Here is a 19,409-nt window from a genome sequence, read left to right on the forward strand (position 1 = left end):
AATTAATTAATAGGCCCATCAATACTACAAATTAAGTATGCATCATAGTGAAAGAAGCAAATGACTCTAGCATCTCCAGTATTGGATAAATCCAAAGATCTATAATGCTGTCGGGGTGGAGGCCAAGGTGTAAATTTGTTTTCTATGCTTGTTAGATGAGTTTCTTATTTTTAAATACAAAATATTAATACTAAATGGTTTAGAGTTGATTTGTTATATTTACTCACATATGGTGCTTTCTTCACTTTCAGCTTTTAATTAAGATAAAGTCTGAAGAGAGACCTTGTGTGAGAAATAAGAAACAAACTTTTCATATATTTGGCAGTAACAGAATCTTTATATAGACTTTCTCAGAGATTTTAAATGTATTTTATATCATTAAAAAAAAAAAAAAGAAGAAATATGTAATCTTAAATCTAAGGTCCTAAGTCTACTTTGATACTTTATAAATCATCCTGGTTGATGTTTTTAGATTTCTGGACAATATAAAATTAACCTACTTCATTTCCCACTTTTAGAAAATAGTAGAAAATAGCATCATTTTTCTTTGGTGTTTTTTTTTGTTTTGTTTTGTTTTTTAGTCTATTTTAGCTGACCGATTTAGTTGGAAGGCAGCAATCTTGAAAAAAGTGCTGAGAGTTGGGTGTCTTTGGTTGTAGGTTTTTGGAAAACCAGATGCTATCCAACATTATATGCTTGCTGCATACTCTCTGGATATCCAACTTGGGGAACAAAAGAATGGAAATACAGGAAGACCATTCCTGTGAGCTTGTGGCTACACAGTCACCAAAGCTGCTTCCTCTACAATTTGTCAATGAATTTCTCTATGTTTTGGTTGTGTTGGCGAAATATCTTCGGTAAGTGCTCTGATTCTATGTGGTTGGGGATATCCTATTCATGAACATGTTGGCTCACCATATGACCTCAGGAAGACTTAAATCCCTGCCTTTATTTCTTCCTTTATGTAGTTTTTACTGGATTTGTAAAAACTTTAAAAGTACTTATTTTAAAATGTATTAGGGCAAACTAATGATCCATCCAGTTTAGTGTGCCAGGGATGCTAAGAAATATTTTGTAAATGGGCAGACTTGTCTGCCAGAATTTCAGCCTAATAAAGTTAAGGATGTTATCATAAGCTTTATTCTTATCCCTTAATAACCAGTTAGGGATTAATCATGTATGATTTTGCTTAAAACTTCAAATCCATCTGTATTTTTAGTACTTATGCTTTTGTTTTGTTTCAAATAGTTCATCCTCACTAAACACTCATAAGATGAGATGAAAAACATTATCATTCAATAACTGTTTTTGTTGACAAAAGAATTTAAGACCTAGAATTTGTGATTTAACTAAGTAACACAAATCAAAATAACAAATTGATCACAATACCTTGATAGATCTCTTGAAAAAATTAGGAACAGAATTTGAATTTTTTGTATATGGGTTCATAATTTAAGTTGCTAAGTAGCCATCTTTATTTAGGGTAAGTAAAGACTGGGAAAAGCATATTGACCAGAGGAATTGACTTAGTCACTTATGTAAATATTTGGATCTTTTATTTTTAAAAACAAAACTTGTTGTGTTACATGGATATTTGAGTTTACATGGAGAGTTCAGAAGGCTATGTTTATCCATGATCAATAGAACCCTGTCTATTTTCTGCCATGTTTGATAATAACTGAAAAAGTTTAGAGGACACTTTAGTGGTTTCTCAGAAAGAAAGATAGAGTACAGTATTGGAGGGATCCCTATGGAACATTTTTTACTTAGAAATTAAGTTTACATCATTATTCAGTTCCATAGCTCATGGCGGCAAAAGACAACTAATGCTCTTTGGACAGAAATCTATTTAAGCTGCAAGAGTCTTGGCCTACAAGATTTTTTCTGCCAAATCTGTCAAGATTTCTTGACAGAGCTTACATCTGTTTTGTACCACTAGAAACTAAACCTAGAGAAAAGAATCTTTTGAATAAGTGTCTGTCATTTTTTGATCCTTAAATAGGCCCACCTTGGACCCTATCCAGATCACTCACTATTTTAGTACTTTGAGCTCTGTGCTGAGGTACCGAGAAACTGTTTTAGAAGCCTTTAAGGATATGGACCGATTGACTGTGAATGAAAATGTATTTTCTACCAAGGATATTCTCATGCTCTTACATAAGTGGAGCATAATTATGGGAGATGTTAAACTCCAAGAAGACTTGAAAACAGTGATTGAAAAATACCAAGTCAAGGAATTAATGAGTAAGTTTTAAAGTTGATGTCTGTTTATGTTACAGTGTTATTTCATCCAAACTATATATATCTTCTAGATCCTGAAGAGCAGGTAGCAGGAAAGTTTCAAATTATAGGACTGCCCCCTAAGTAAAAGTCTCTTTTACTCTTCCCTTTCAGCTTTTTTGCTATATCCTCTATTACCTAAAATCTCCTAGACTGAGGTCTTCTTATTCAAGGGGCAATTCTTAAGGTATCTCAGTTTCATTTAGCATGGGAGGAGAATTCCATAGCTAGGAGGATTCTTTCCTATACTTCATCTTTTTTGTTTTATCTTTTATATAAACTTTTTTAATTTTTTGAATTAAAAAAAATATTTTGAACTTAACAATAGATACCTTAAAAACTTTGGATGAGAAGGAATAGGTTATACTCAAAGCCTTGCATGTATACCTTTCATGATTTTTCATTTAGGATCATTCTTTGTACCAGAAAGAACAGTTTGTACACAAAGCCCTGCATGTATACCTTTTCATATCTTTTCATTTAGGTTCATTCATTTAAAGCGAAATAGAACCCTAGAGCTCATATAATCCAAACTTCTAGTACGGATTGGGAAACTGATGCCCAGAGGGAAGTGATTTGCCTGAGATCACATTAACTAGACAGTGACAGACTAAAATTTAAATCTAAGTCCTCTAACTCTTTCATTCCACTCTTTCAATTTATTTCATTGCCCCTAGAGCCAGAGGGGAAATAGGTTAAACAAACCTATGTTGTTTTTAGAGTATTAGAAAGTTACCACTCCATCAACGTAGTTATTTTTGTATATCTTCCTACAATTCGTTCTTCATATATGCTGCACTTTAGACTATTTACTACACCAACCTGAGTTTTTCTGCCATCTTCCCTTGGATTGTTCTGTTCCTTGCCCTGAAAAAGCTCCTTTTCCCCCCACCCCTTTCTCCCAAACTTTTACTTTCAAAAACTACCCATTCTTCTGTGGCCCATCTCAAATACCACCTCACCCATAGTTCTGCTCTTACCCTGTCTCCTTGCCACATGTAATAATCTGTCTGAATTCCCAGAGCATTATGTAACTCTTTAATGAACTTAAATAACCTTTCTTGACTACTTTGATATTTATTTGTCTCCTTCATGGGGACTCTAAGTAAGCTCCATAAAAGTAGGGATCGTGTCTTGCTTCTTACGTTCTTCAGGTGCTCAATAAATATGTCTAATAGTGAGTACTGGGAGTCATTCATATTACTTATGGTATTGTGTGTATGTGTGTGTGTGACAGAAATTATTAAAGATAGGAACAAACCCCCTGCACCAGCTCGATCTAAAGCTCAGCGTAACAAAAAAAAGATGGAGGTGGATCCAGAGGAAACAATCGATCCAGACTTAAAGGCTTCCAACCTGATGAAATGCCGAGGTCTCCTGAGATCCATACTGACCCACTGGGACCCCACCTTTGCTGTGGTAGAGACAGAGCCAAAGCAAGAGCAAGTCTGCTTAGCTCTTGGCCCAGAGAGAGAAGCTGTGGATCTGGTTGAGGCCACCGCTGTCCTGGTGGCCCGATGGGAGATCGGCTCCCTCATGGACCCAGCGCTGGATGTCCAAGGAGTTCCAGAGGTCCTCAGGTGGTTTAAAAGCAGCATTTTGCTTCATCCTGTGGTTGTCACAGAACTTGTCAGAGATGTTACGTGGAGAAATAGCATCTTTAAGCTGTACAGCCAGCTTTCCCATGCCAGAGAACTGAAAGCAGCCTCTCAGAGCATCTTCTGTCTCTTCAATATAGTCATGCTTCACTTAATGACATCCCAGGGACCAATAGAGAACTCTTTTCATGAAGTGGTAGAAACAATCGCTCTTTCTTCTACAGATGAAGAAGACAAAACAAAACAAGGTAATATACTTTCATTTTGATCAGCAAACAAGCATTTAGTAAGCACTTGCTGTGTGCTAGGCATTGTACAAAGTTCTGGGTGTACAAAGACAAAAACAAAAGTTACTGCTTTAGGGAACTAACACTCTACTGAGGAAGACAACATAGACATGATGCATGTACAAAACAAATAGGAAGGAAGAAGTGTTTATGAAATGCCTACAAGGTGCCGGCCATTGGGTTAAGTGTTTTACAGTCATCTTATTGAGCTCCACAAGAGCCCTGAGAAGTAGATGCTGTTATTATCCTTTAATTTTCCCTATTTATTTACAGTTAAGGAAATTGGAGCAGACAGAGGCTAAGTCACTATATATAGCTACATATCTAATCATATAGCTAATGTCAGGCTAGATTTGAACTTGGACCTTCCTGATTCCAGGCCCACTGCTGCATTAATTGTGCCACCTAAATACAAAACAGTTTAGGGAGGAAGGGCACCATATTACTTGGAGTTACCAGCAAAGACTTCTTGTAGAAGGTGGAGCCTGAGCAGAGGTGGCGAGAAGAAGCTATGAGCACAGGTTGTGCTGAGTGAGTTGGGGTGCTATGTATGAGGAATAGCAAGAAAGTGAGTTTGAACAGAATACAAGAAGGAAATAATATATAATAAGACAGGAAAGGAAACAAGTTGTAAAGGGCTTTAAAAGCAGGGCCAGAGCTTATGCTTTGTCTTCAAGGCAATAGGGAACCACTAAAGTTAATTGAGTAAGGGAGTGATGTGGTCTAATTATTGCTTAAGGAAAATCAGTTTGGCCACTTTGTGAAGGATCCATGAGAATGGGAAGAGACACCAATTAAAAAGCATTGCCATAAGAGGTAATGAAGGCCCAAATTAAAGTGGTGATTGTGTTAGTGGAGATAAGTAGGAGAGAAGAAACATGCAAGTTGTTAGAAGAGCAGAAATGGCAAGATTTAGTTACTGATTGGGGAGCAAAGCTGAGCATAAGGTACTAGTAAACCTTGATGGGAATAACAATGATATTTTTGAAATAAAGAAATAGAGAAGTTCAAGAAATGAGGAGGTTTGAGGGAAAATAATGAATTTTGTTTTAGACATGTTGTATTTAGGAGGCTGGAAAACATCCACTTTTAAATGTGATCGGTGATTTGGGACTAGAGCTTAAGAGAGACTGGGGCTAGATAGTTCTGGGAACTATTTCTTTAGAGCTGATAATCTAACTCTGACTAAATCACATTGAGAGTATAGAAAGAAAAGAACCTAAATTGAGCCTTGGAATATATCCTAGTAGTTGATGTGGATGATGAACTAGCAAAGGAAAACTGAAAAGAAGCCTTTAGACAGGCAGGAGCAAAACTAGGAGAAGGCAGTGAATTTAAAAAACAAACACACAACCCCAGAAAACAGAGGGGAGAGTTGGTTCATCAACATTGTTAAATGTTGCAGAAATTAAGGAGGATAAAGACTAAGGAAAAAATGATTAGATTTGGCAGTTCAATGAGTAATCATCAATAACTTTAGAAAGGGCAGTTTCACTTGAGGATAGAAGATGAAAGGAGTGAATGAGAAGAGAAGTAAAAGTAAAGTGTAAATACTTTTTAGAGGAGGTTGTCTGAGAAATGAAAAAGATATGCAAGATCATAACTTGAAGGGGGGGATGATAGGATATAGAAATTGTTTTTAAGGATGAAGGAGAATTGGGAATGTTTGCAGGCAGCAGGTCAAAACAAAGGGAGAAATGAAAGGTTAGTTAGAAAAAGGTGGTGATTGAGGGGGCAATCTGCTGTAGAAAACAGGGAATGGGATAAGGGACACAAGTAGAAGTGTTGGCTTCGATATTAGAGATTAGAATAAAGAAGTAAAGAAAGAATGATGTCAAGAGGTTATGAAATGAAGTAAAGGGGAGAAAAGGAAACTCAGGATTAAGCTCTTTTTTCAATAAAATATGAATCACAAGTCCTAAGAGAGTTGGGTCAAGGAAAACATGGGAAATTTGAGGAGAGTTTGTTTAGATAAAAGAATTCCTAATGGACCTCGTCATCTGTGTTGGTTTATTTCTAGTATCACTCTCAACACCTGAGTAGGATTAGAATGGGTGGAAGATAGGAATAATAAGCAGGAATTTGGAAAGACATTAGCAGCAATAGGAAGGACAAGAACTTTCAGAGAACTGTAGAGTTGGAGTAATGAAGTCAAGATAGGAGTAATGTTATGAGAGAGATCTACAAGGTAGAGGAATTGGAAGTCATCATGAGGAAAAAGAGTAAGTGAAAAACATATAGAGAGATGAAATGAAAAGGAATGCCAGAGTTTTGATCATGTAATTGGAGTACCTTGGATAGTAATGAAATCTATGGTGTGACCATTCCTTAGTGTACCACGGTTAGGGTAAAAAAAAAAAAATCTAAGTCATGGAACTTGGGGAATTGGGAGGTCAAGGTATTTGAGGAAGCAAATAAGTGGTCATCAAGCTAGAGCTGGAAGGGACCTGAGAAGCTTCTCCAAATTCCTTGTTTTATAAATCAGGAAACTGAGGCTCAGGAAAGTTATGTCAACAAATATTAAGTGTGTACTGTGCTAAGTGCTAGGGATGCAAAGGCCTGTTATCAAGGAGTTCACAATTTAATGGAGGAAATAATGCGCAAACAATTGTGTACAAACAAGATATACATATAGATAGATAGATAGATAGATAGATAGATAGATAGATATAGATAGACATGCATATTTGGTTGTGTATGATATTCTGGAGATGATTAGCATTAGGAAGATTGAGAAAGGTTTCCTGTAAAAGATGGGATTTTATCTGGGACTTAAAGAAACCCAGAACAATGTGATAAAGGAATAGAGAATTCTAGGCCAGTGACAGTATCCAAACTCAGAAAATAGAAGTATCTTGTTTGAGAAGGCCATGGAGAAGGATAAGACAGAAGCAGCACTAGCTTGTGAAGGACTTTTAAAACCCAATAGAATTTTCTGTTTTATCCTAAATGTAATAAAGGATTTGCTACAGGAAGTAAATGAGGAGGCCAGGTATATGGAGAAGAGGAGGAAAGATACAGATAAGACAGTCTCTCCCTCCATAGTTTCAGTCCAATAAGGAGATATTATAAACATACAATGAACTAAAATACAAATAACCTTGAGAAATATGTGTATCTAGGAGATCCGAAGGAGAAAAGAGCCATCTATATTTATGGCCATATGTGGGTCCCACTTTAGACTATCCACCCTTTTTCTAGCAAAGGAATTGATTTAAGTAGAAATATAACCACATTGGTGTGCAAATGAACAAGTGACAAAGGTAAAAATTAAATTTATTGACTTCTACAAACAGCTTACATTTTACATATTTGAAATGTTTTTATAATGTCCCTTGGTGGCAAGCACTTGTTTTATACAACTTCACATTGAGTTAAAAAATTTTAATATATTTTAAAAATTTTAATATGAAACCACACTTTTATGACTGTGTGTAAGTGTACATTTTTTAAGGAACAGCAAAAAAAAAATTTCCCCCTTTATTTTCCAACTTCAGGAAGCCCAATACCAGGAATCACTAAGCAGCCTTCCAGCTACTAGTTCCCTCTGAATAGCTTTGCTTGTCTTCTGAGAATTAGAGGGGGTTTTGGTAGTATTAGTTTGCTAGTTTTCAAAGTTTTCTGTTTTGTATAGTCCTTTTCTTTATGCTTTAGCACAACTGATCCTTTTTTTTTTTTTTTTTTAAGCATTGTTGATTTGAATGATTCTTGGAACTTTTGACTTCCCTGTGCCAACAGCCATTGGAATGTCTCTAATAGTTATTGAAACATACTCTTTCAAAAGTTCTTGGAGTTACAAATATCCATCCTTAAAAACCACAGAATAAAAAAAGTCAGCAAAAGAGAGCACTAATCATGCACGTGTCCTAAAATGTGTCTCAGCCAGAAAGAAATAAAGGTGGGAAACCAGTTCAATCCAGGCAGCTTTTTGTCAGTAGACGCAAGCATGTGTCACCATTACTGTGACTAAATGAAACCCTCTCAAAATTGTTGATTGTCACAAGTAATATACACTGAATGTGTATAAGAAAAACCATTCTGGCAGTAGTATAAAATATGGGCTGAAGCAAGGAGAGAGGCAAAACATGTTAGAAAGCTACTTCAATAGTCCACTTGGGTAGCCATAAAGAGCCTGTCATAAGATGGTGAATATGGTAATGAAAAATAGAGGGTAGATATGAAGGTGTTGTGGAGATGGAAATCCCAGTGTATCTGATATTTATTTTTAACATTAGTTGTTAAAACCAAGGAGATTCAAATTATCAACCCACCCACAATTATTCTAAGTATGAGGAAGTGTCATTTTGATTTACATCAAAGCCAAAGTTAGGCATGAGCATGATCAATTTTTAATCATCTATATTATCAAGTAGTATTTGTTAAAATGCTTCCAGGTGCACATAAACATGTTTTGAAATTGAGGTAATGCCTTTGAGTCACTGAATTGTTTTCAGTCTGAATGATTTTCGTATTCTGATGACTATGTAATCTTTCATTTTTCAGCTGCTGCAGTGTTCCTGGTATCTCTTTATATTAAAGATATCTGGCCAGGGACAAAGCCAGTGAATACCTTCCTGACTCACATCCGAATGATCTGTGATGCCACAGAGTTGTTCAGTGGGGATGAAGAGAAGGCTCGGGACCAAGAAGAAGCAATAGTCGCACTGTGCGAGAATATCACTGTTGCCACCTGAGACTATTAATTTTGTGTATAGCATAGTGTGTACTAATAAAGTTTTATTGTGTCTGATTTTAACTAATGAAGCCTAATTTTAAGATAAAGATTGTAGAGATGATGGAATTCCAGAAAGGATTATTAAGAACAATTTTTTATTAAGCACTATCATTTCTCATGATGTTTTTAATATTATCATTAGATAGTCTCTCATTTCCATAAAATGGGGGTTTTTTTGTTTGTTTATTTGTTTGTTTTCTTCAGGTAGGCAGAGCCTGACTCCACTTTGTGGTATTGAAGTAGGTACAGAAAAGTGGAGAAAAGGGGGCTGAATGACAGATGACAGAAAGAATGAAAAAGAGCCTGAGTACATATTATGTAGGTATAATATCAATAAAGGTCAAAGTAGGGGAAAGAGAAAACCAGTTCAGTTTGTACTCCTTTTTCCTCTTCCATAAGAGGAGTCTTTCTTTTCATCTAGATAAAATTCTTAACATTCTGCACATAACAACCTAGTGAATCTCATGAATTGAATTTTAAATTTTCATTATAGAGCTATCCTCCTATAACAGATACACAAACATCAACTAACCTACTTGAGTATCCTACATAAAATCAGCAGCATTCTTTATTTGTAAAATTGTAGTAACTTTTTTTTTTTTAATTATAGCTTTTTATTGACAGAACATATGCATAGGTAACTTTTTATAGCATTGTCCCTTGCACTCACTTCTGTTCCGACTTTTCCCTTCCCTCCCTCTACCCCCACCTCTAGATGGCAGGCAGTCTTATACATGTTAAATATGTTAAAGTATATCTTAGATAGAATATATGTGTGCAGATCCGTATACTCTTGTTGCACAAGAAAAATCAGATTCAGAAAGTAAAAATAACCTGGGAAGAAAAACAAAAATGCAAGTAGTCCACATTCATTTCCCAGTGTTCCTTCTCTGGGTGTAGCTGATTCATCATTGATCAATTGGAATTGAATTAGATTTTCTCATTGTCGAAAAGACCCACTTCCATCAGAATCCATCCTCATACAGTATTGTTGTTGAAGTGTATAATGATTTCCTGGTTCTGCTCATTTCACTCAACATCAGTTCATGTAAGTCTCTCCAGACCTTTCTGAAATCATCCTGCTGGTCATTTCTTACAGAACAATAATATTCCATTACATTCATATACCATAATTTACCCAACCATTCTCCAATTGATGGGCATCCGTTCATTTTCCAATTTCTAGCCACTATAAAAAGGGCTGCCACACACATTTTGGCACACACAGGTCCCTTTCCCTTCTTTAGTATTTCTTTGGGATATAAGCCCAGTAGTAGATCAAAGGGTATGCACAGTTTGATAACTTTCTGGGCATAGTTCCAAATTGCTCTCCAGAATGGCTGGATTCTTTCACAACTTCATCAACAATGCATCAGTGTCCCAGTTTTTCCACATCCCCTCCAGAATTCATCATTATCTTTTCCTGTCATCTTAGCCAATCTGACAGGTGTATGTATAGTGGTATCTCAGAGTTGTCTTAATTTGCATTTCTCGATCAGTAGCGATTTGGAACACTCATATGAGTGGATATAGTTTCAATTTTATCATCTGAAAATTGTCTGTTCATATCCTTTGACCATTTATTAATTGGAGAACTGGGTTGGTAATAACATGTTCTAATTTTCCTAATTGACCTGGCTAGACCTATTGTTGTACCTAAATGATTTAAAATTTTTTGGTTTTTGGTTTTTTTTAAGCCACCAAGTGTATGATTAGTTTGGTTGATTCATACTGTTCTTTTTGCTGAAGTTACTGCTTTTCTTCCACCCTTCAGTCTTCAGTCTAGATTGAAGGGAATATCATGCTTGTTTTTTAAAATAAGGCAATTTTACTATCAGCTCAGACCATCAAGCCTCTATAATGTTCATTTTCTTGTAAAGGAGGAGTATTTTGAGGGGCAATGATTAGAACAGAATCCAGGATATAGTTATTACCCTGTGGCTGCTCATAGCTAGAGCTTCCATCTTCTAATTCTTTGATTTGGCCTTGAGGCTGTGAGGTGCTGGTGAGGCTGTTTTGAAAGTTTCTGGCCTTTTGGACGAAGAAGACCAAGTTGAAGATGTAATTCCATGGACATTTACAGTGTGAACGGGAACTCCTGTGGATAGGTCAGAATAGGATATTGGTATTGGCTAGGCAGTACATCATCATTAGGGCAGTTTTTCATATTTTATTTTTCCACTATAAATAAGGAAAGGGGAACTGAGGGAAAGAAAAACATAAGGGACAACCTCCAAGAATTTAAGGATAATAATGACTTACTAAGTGCCATTCCTTGGCTTTCTGTCCCACTCCCCAGTCACCTCTGAGCTTCAGAATTCTAGCATACTGAAAATTTCTTTTGAAGTAGGCTTTGGGGTTTCAAAGTGGATGTGAAGGGGATAAGTGTCCATACACAGGAATCAGATTTTAGAATTTTATTGGAATTAGAATTAGTCTTTGAGTTTCTGACTCTAATTTAGCTTACCGAGTGCCCCCATCTCTGATAAAGTATTTACTAGAAGTCTTGTGTGCACAATAGGTTTTTGAAAAACATTACTGATGTCCAAGTTAATTTCATCCTCACCTAGCATGACAACTATCACATAGGATGATTGTGACTTTACTAGTGTTAATTTATATACCTGAGCTTACATAGCATGGCAGACTTACCTTGTTGGAACTGAGCCAGACCAGGACATGTAGAGCAAAATTAGGAAGAGAAGTACCACAAAAGCTGCAAGACTAACCCAAAAAGCAATGACGATTGAATCTGTTGGCAGGAAGAAAGGACATTTCAGTGTTAGATTGATGCTGTCCAAAAGGGAATGGAATTGAACCAAAGATAGCTAAAATAATGCTCTGTGAGAGAGAAAATTTTGCCAACAACAACAAAAAAAATAAGATTATAAAAATTTGTCTGTCTTTCAAGCTGGCAACCCAACTGGTGACAGCTTTCCTCTTTTAAAGAAACTTCATTGAAGAAGAGAAGATTGTGGGACATGTTCAGGTATCTAAAGCTATCGTGTTAGAGGAGAGAATTAGGGATAAACCCAGAAACTGTGGGTAAAAATTGCAGAAGTAAATAAATACGGTTGAAGTTAAGAAAAACTTCATGACAATTGAAGTGTTAAAAAATGAAGTGGATTGCTGGGGGAAGTGATAAGTTCCCTCTCCACTCCCTTCTCTCCTCAAACTTCAGTCTTTAAGCACAGGCTGGATGATCACTTGTCTGATATTTATAATGGAGATTACTTTTGTGAATTACTTGGATCAGATGATTGCCAACTCTCAAAATTCTGTGATTGTGTTCCTTTTAAAATCTTTGTTACAAGAGATGGTTCACTAAATAGGGGAAGGGAAGGAATACATACATACATACATACATTCACACACACACACACACACACACACACACACACACACACACACACCAAAACAAAACAAAACAATAAAAAGATTTAAAAAGCAGAGAAGATCTAAGAAAAATAACTTTTGCTTAGGACTATTTGGCAGATCATAGCAATTATAGGATTGAAAAAGAACTTCAAGGCAATTTAATACACCCCTTCCATTATTTTATAGATGAAAAAAGATCAGACCCCAAGAAGTTTTGACTTCCCCAATTCACATAAGTGGATAGTACTGGAATTAGAAATCATTTCCAACACTTGGTTCTTTTTACTATACTATGAGATCTTTCTTCATTTGTGGATCAAATGTCCCTACCCCCATAAAAAAAGGAGAATCATGGAATATATTCAAATTTGGCCTTAATTGACATTAAATGCAAGTCAACAAGCACTTATTAAGTACATAATATGTGCCAGGATTATGCTAGGCATCTGGTTACAAATGCAAAAATGAAAGTTCCTGCCCTCATGGATTTTACAATCTACTGATATGACATGTTCACAGATATACACAAATAAGAACCCAGTAATTTGAATAGGCAACACAAACTGGAGAAATTGGAGATTCAGAAGTTAGCATTTGAGGAGAGCTTTGAAGGCAGTGACAGATTCTGAGATACAGATTTTACAAGAGATAAGCAATCCAGGCTTGGAAGATAATTTGTGCAGAGGCTAGGAGATGGAATGTTTTCTATAGGGAGTAGCAAGTAGACTAGTCTGGCTAGAGCACAGAAGACCTAGATCTGGAGGAAGGGAGTAATATGTGATCAGCCTAGAAAGAGTTTAGAGCTAGGTTGTGAGGAGCTTTAAATGCTAGGAGAAATTATTATTTTCTATTTATGAAAAACCCATTATTAATTAGGATCCAGGCTATTATTTCCTCATTTAGGGCTCAGCCTCTGTAGAAAGTCAGTCTTTGATGGTCATGACTAATGAATGGATGGCCCTAAAACTTGGGGGAACATGCTCTTCAGTCTTGAGCAGGACCCCACCCAACTAGGAGACCTTACTTTTGGCTAAAGTATAAACAGAATCTAATCTAGATGGATTCTTGCTCTTAGGAAATAAGCTTATGTCCTTGTATCCTTCCATTGGAATCTAGGGTGATCCAATTCATGAAGGAGAAAAACAACTACAGTGGTCTGGATAGAGGTGGATTCTCTTGTCAGATTGCTAGAGAATCATAATCATGCCATAATCTTAGCAGGAAGAGCTAAATAATTTTAGCTCATTTCCTTATTAAATACAGCAATCAGGGTTGATTTCTTCTGATGGAGACTTCCCTTTCAAAAAATACATAGATAGCATTCAGTGCCTCCATTTGTTATCTTTGGTTACTAAGAGAAATTATTGGCATAATTTATTGATTATTAGCTGGTCTGATTTTTATTTAGATTATTATTTAGCCAGAAACTCTTTCTCTTGGGTTTTTTATTCATTGTAATTCCAAAGGAGATTTAGAATTTTGTCCTAATAATGAATCACTAAGAGAATCAATTAAACATTGATGAACCACCAAAGCTTTTTAGATGAATTACATACTCAGAATTGTCTTTTAGGAATTTTAATTTGACAGTTGTGTGGAGGCTGGATTGCAACAGGGAAAAACTGGTTACAGGGAGATCAATTATAAAAGATGTAGAAATAGTTCAAGTAAATAGTAATAAATACCTGGAATTGAATAATTGTGTAAATAGTAAAAAGTAGTTGTAAAGAGTTTTGAAGGAATCAGCAAGATTTAGTAATTGATAGGACATGGGAGAGGAATATAAGTTAGTGTGAAATCAAGGACTGAACAAATTTTATCATGAGGGTGCCCCTAACAGAAATGGAATTTTGATTTAGTGGTGGGTTTGAGGGGGAAAATGATGAGTTCTGCCTTTAAAAATGAGATGCCTGCAAAACATCCAAGGTGGCAGCTGGAGATGTAGAACTAGAGCTTGAGAGAGATGAGGCTTGGATAAGTAGATTTGGAAGTCATCAGCATAGAGATGCAAGTTAAATCCCTGATACCTAATGAGATTGCTTTTTATGGTTTAGTCTTTTTTATTAGGTTCTGACTTTTCATGATGTCTTTTGGGATTTTCTTGACAAAGATGTTTGCCCTTTCCTTTTCCAGTTCATTTTTACAGATAAGGAAACTGAAGCAAATAGGGTTAAATGATTTGCCCAGAGTCACAAAGCTATTCAGGGTTAGGAATACCTGCTTGAGGGCAGATTTGAAGTCATAAAGATAAGTCTTCCTGACTACAGTCTTAGAACTCTATCCACTGTATCACCTAGCTATCCTACCCTGTGAATTCACTAAAAGAATATAGAGAGGAGAACACAGTAAAGAACCCTGGAGGACATATAGATTACAGGACAAGGATCCTTTCCTGCAGAAGGGACCAAGATATAGCCATCCATCAACTAGGAAGAGAACTATGATACAACAGTGTCATGGACACCCAGGAAGGAGAAAATATCCAGAAAGAGGGGGTAAAGAACAACATCAAATACTGCAGAGAGGTCAAGAAAGATGACTAAGAAAGAACATCTATTGAATATAACAAAAAAGAAATTAGTGATGACCTCAGAGAGAGGTTTCAGTTGATTTGTGAAAATAGAAGCCAATAGCAAAGAACTGAAAAATGATGGGGCAATGGGAGTGTGGAAAGTGAAAGTAAGAGTAGACAACTTTTCCTAGGGAGAAGGAGAGAGAAATGAAAATGAAAGGGAGGAGAAATAAAGCAGGACAGAATTAAGGAATAGTAGAGTCAAATGAAGATTTGTTTTTGTTTTGTTTTTAAGGGGAGGAATATGGGCATAAGAAGAATCCGTAGATAGAGGTTAAAAATGAGGGAAAGAGGTTTGATTAAAGAGGCAAACTGCTGGAGGAAATGAGAGGAGGTGGGATCAAGAACATAAGTAAAGGGAATGGTATTGGCAAGGAAAAGGACTACCTCATCCTTTAAGACTAGAGCAAAGGAGGAGAGAATAAGGGATGGTTCTCAAAGTAAATTAAGGAATAGAATCAGGGAAAACACGGATCTTAGAAAGATGCCTTTAATTTTTTTTTTTTTTCAGTGAATTACCTGGTAGGGAAATGGTATAGTGGGAATCCCATTCCAAGGCCCCATCTTACACATTAGGCTAGTTTTTACTAAATATCTCTGAATAAGAATTTAATATACAAGATATATAGTACAATATATGACCAAAAAGTGATTTCCTAGTGGGGAAATAGTTAAAAGATATAAACAAGCTTCTTAAAAGAACTTGTAAACTATAAACAATCATTTGAAAAAATGTACCAGATCACTAATAAGAGAAATGCTAAAAAACAAACAAACAAACAAAAAACCTAAATAGCAACAACAAAACAACTCTAAAGTTTCATATCCAACATATGGGTAAAGATGATGGAAAAAATAAATGATTAATGTTGGTGGGGCTGGGAAAGACTAGTGCATTTTGAAATGACTGTTAGTGGTAGCACAAAAATTATGCAAATAAGCTAAATGTTTATAGTCAAATGTTTGACTAAAATGTCTAAACCCTTTTTTGACCCAGAGATTGCATTTCTAGTCATCCCAAAAATATCACTGACAAAAAAAAGGCTCCAAAATATTTATAGTAGCATTTTTTTAATGGGGTAAAGAACTAAAAACAAACTAAATGCCTTTCAACTTTCAACTTTTCAATGGCTAAACAAATTGTAAGATATGACAAACATGAATACATAAAAGCATGGAAAGAGTTACATCAACTGATGCAAAGGGAAGTAAACAGATCCAAAAAACAAAATGCTCAATGACTGAAGCAATGTAAATGGAAGGAACAACCAAATAATCAAAATAAAGGTTGTAAAATTACAGAGAACAAGATTGGCTCCAAACAAAATAAGATATCTCCACATGTATTACTTTGTAGAGCTAGGGTTCCATGGTATGAACTATTTATTATGTGTAATGTCAGAGATTTTTGATGTTTTAATGATCAGTTTTGTTGGGTTTTTTCCATGCCCTAGTAAAGTATACTATTACCTCAAGGTCCTTTTTATAAGGAATGGTAAGTTATGAAAATAAAAAAAATTATTGTGTAAAGGAATAGATTTATATTGATTATCAAATGGTGTGGGATATCAATATTATTGAAGAGTATTCTGATGCCTAGTATGAATGGAAAAAACATTTTATTTTAACGTACATTGACAAAATAAGCTTATGAAGACAGATTTCTGATGAGGTTTGAAGAGAAAATGATCTCAGTATATACATTTGGAGACTGACATCTCTCTCTCTCTCTCTTTCTCTTTTTTTCTTTCTCTCCTCCCTCCCCCCTTTTTCTTTCATTTTCAGTAGCATTTTATTTTCCTAATTTCATGTGAAAATAATTTTTAACATTCATTTTAAATAGAATTTTGAATTCCAAATTTTTCTCTTCCCTCACTCAAACATTCCCATGATGGAAAGCAATTTGATATGTTACATATGTGTAATTATGTAAAACATAGGTATATATTAGTCATCTTGTGAAAGAAGAAACAGAACAAAAGGGAAAAAATGAAAAAATTTTAAAAGTGAAAATAGCATATATTGATTTGCATTCAGACACCGTAGTTCTTTCTCTGGAAGTGGGTAGCAATTTCCATCATGATTCTTTTAAAATTGTGTTGAATCATGGTATTGCTAAGAAAAGCTGTCATTGTATGATCATCATACAGTGTTACAATTACTATGTATAAAGTTCTCCTGGTTCTGATTATTTTATTATGTATCAGTTCATGTAAGTCTTTCCAGGTTTTTCTGAAAGCATCCTGTTTGTCATTTCTTACAGCACAATAGTATCCTATTTCATATACCACAACTTGCTCAGATATTTCCCCTTTGTCTCTACCAATTTCCAGTTCTCTACCATGTGGGATCTCTTTGTCAACAAGGTACAGCAATGTTTCAGTAGTGTGGAAACAATTTAATGTTATAAATAGTAGAGTAATAATATCTTTTTTTTTTTTTAAAGTAGACAAATGTGTGAAGCAAGAGCACCAAAGAAATATACTACCTTGTTAGAGATTTAAGAGCTGACACATGATTTCAAAAGAGTTGTCACTTTGATAGGAGAAAGTTTAGGACTTTTAAAGTAAAAAGGTTGAGTCACTGAGAGTCAAGAGGAATCCCACAAGCAGAGGAGGAAGAAGAGTCTAAAAAAAAAAAAAAAGCTGAATATTTAGGTGCTGCCTTGGAACTGTCTTGGAAGCAGTCAGATGAGAGAAGGCTTCAGCTGAGCACTGTCCAGTTGGTTGGGGAGATAAATGACTATGCTGGTTCAGTTGCAAGGAAAAAATTAATTTAATAATAATAATAATAAACATTGTAGTGGTGGCTTTTGTCTACCAAGAGTTAGAGAAAAATGAAGCTTTTTGTACGAGATTGTTTTCTATTGTCACCTTTGGTTTGAAAGCAGAAAAGTTTTTGCAATTGTTCTGGTATCTTGAACACTGAGATCTGAACCGGTGCTGCCATGAACTCCATTCATCCAGATGAGTGAATAGCTCCCTGGAGTACCCCAGAGAAAGCCAGTGTGGTAAGCTTTGTCTTTTCTTAGCTTAAAGAGAACTGCTATTCACATTAAGAGCTAATGCTTTCTAAATGCCTTTTTTTTTTTTTTTATTAAGAATAATGGTTTATGACAATTTTCAGATAAAGAAATTAAAACTATTTTTAGTCATATGGGAAAATGCTCTAAATCACTATTGATACAAATTAAGACAACTCTGAGGTACCACTACTCACTTCTCAGATTGGGCTAAAATGACAAGATAAGATAATGATGAATATTGAAGGAAATGGGGGAAAACTGGGACACTAAAACATTGTTAATGGAGTTGTGAACTAGTTCAACCATTCTGGAGTACAATATGGAATTATGCCCAAAGAGTGATCAAACTGTGATCTTTTTGATCCAGTATCTTTATAGGATCTGCATCCCAAAGAGATCATAAAGGAGGGAAAGGGACCCATATGTGTAAAAATGTTTGTAGCAGCCCTTTGTGTATAGTGGCAAGGAACTGGAAACTGAGTGGATGCCCATTAGTTGGAGAATGGCTGAATAAGTTATGGTATATGAATGTTATGGAATATTATTGTTCTACAAGAAATGACCAGCAGGATGATTTCAGAGAGGCCTGGAGAGACTTACATGAACTGAGACTAAATGAAATGAGCAGAACCAGGAGATCATTGCACACAGCAACAAGATTATGTAATGATCAAATGTGAAGAATTTGACTCTTTTCAACAAGAAGGTGATTTGAGCCAATTCCAGAGCACTTGTGATGAAGAACGCCATTTGTATCCAGAAAGAGAACTATGGAGTCTGAATGTGGACCACAATATATTATTTTCATCTTTTTTATTGTTATTGTTACTTCCTTTGTTTTTGTTTTCTTTCTCTTTTTTTTTCTTTTTGATTTGATTTTTCTCATGCAGCATGATAAATGTGGAAATATGTATAGAAGAATTCCACATATTTAATATATATTGGATTATTTGCTGTTTAGGGGAGGGGAGGGGAAGGGAGAGAGAAAAAATTTGGAACACAAAGTTTTCCAAGTATGAATGTCAATAACTATGCATATGTTTTGAAAATAAAAAGCTTTAATTAAAAAAAAAAAAGAATGATGGTTTAAGAATAAAAGAGCTTATTATTCTGTGTTCAAGAAATGAGATTTTCCCCATATGAAAAATGAACAGTGAGAATCAATAGTCAAGAAATGACCAGAGAAGCAATTTCTTGTACTGCAGATGTTTCTGAATGACCAATTACATTGAAACCTACAGACTAGAGTTGTGGGTTGTTGTTTTTTTCTTGATTGTTTTCCCTGCCAGATTCCTAAAAATGTGGGGTGAATCTTTATTATAGCTATTAAATACATTGATAGCAGAGTGTAATCTGTGTTTATATGAGTATTATGAATTATTTTTCTCATTTCTATATTTTTTAATATGTTAGTACTATAATAGTATTTATTTTGCCTTGTTTTTAGTAAATGGTTATGTGTAAGACCTAAAAATGTCATTATTGTGAGTGACTGTTTGCATAGAAAAAATATTGGGTAAGTGCTCAATAGCCA

The 19,409-nt window shown here is 35.3% G+C and overlaps 2 protein-coding genes across 2 annotated transcripts in view; one reads left to right on the plus strand and one right to left on the minus strand.

Annotated features, from left to right (window-relative positions):
• Positions 1-8,921, plus strand: part of URB1 (URB1 ribosome biogenesis homolog) — a 99,123-nt gene extending 90,202 nt beyond the window's left edge. Inside the window, exons 36-39 of the mRNA XM_074300780.1 lie at positions 660-857; positions 2,003-2,244; positions 3,518-4,126; positions 8,669-8,921. Of these exons, the coding sequence (XP_074156881.1) occupies positions 660-857; positions 2,003-2,244; positions 3,518-4,126; positions 8,669-8,859 (1,240 nt within the window). The 3' untranslated portion in view covers positions 8,860-8,921. The remainder of the gene's footprint in view (positions 1-659; positions 858-2,002; positions 2,245-3,517; positions 4,127-8,668) is intronic.
• Positions 8,922-9,513: 592 nt separating this feature from the next.
• The window catches only part of MRAP (melanocortin 2 receptor accessory protein), a 45,825-nt gene continuing 35,929 nt past the window's right edge, over positions 9,514-19,409 (minus strand). Inside the window, exons 3-4 of the mRNA XM_074300781.1 lie at positions 11,553-11,652; positions 9,514-10,998 (exon numbers count right to left, since the gene is read on the minus strand). Of these exons, the coding sequence (XP_074156882.1) occupies positions 10,740-10,998; positions 11,553-11,652 (359 nt within the window). The 3' untranslated portion in view covers positions 9,514-10,739. The remainder of the gene's footprint in view (positions 10,999-11,552; positions 11,653-19,409) is intronic.

The sequence above is a fragment of the Sminthopsis crassicaudata genome, chromosome 3 (genome assembly GCF_048593235.1).
Source record: "Sminthopsis crassicaudata isolate SCR6 chromosome 3, ASM4859323v1, whole genome shotgun sequence".
In the NCBI taxonomy this organism is placed as follows: domain Eukaryota; kingdom Metazoa; phylum Chordata; class Mammalia; order Dasyuromorphia; family Dasyuridae; genus Sminthopsis; species Sminthopsis crassicaudata.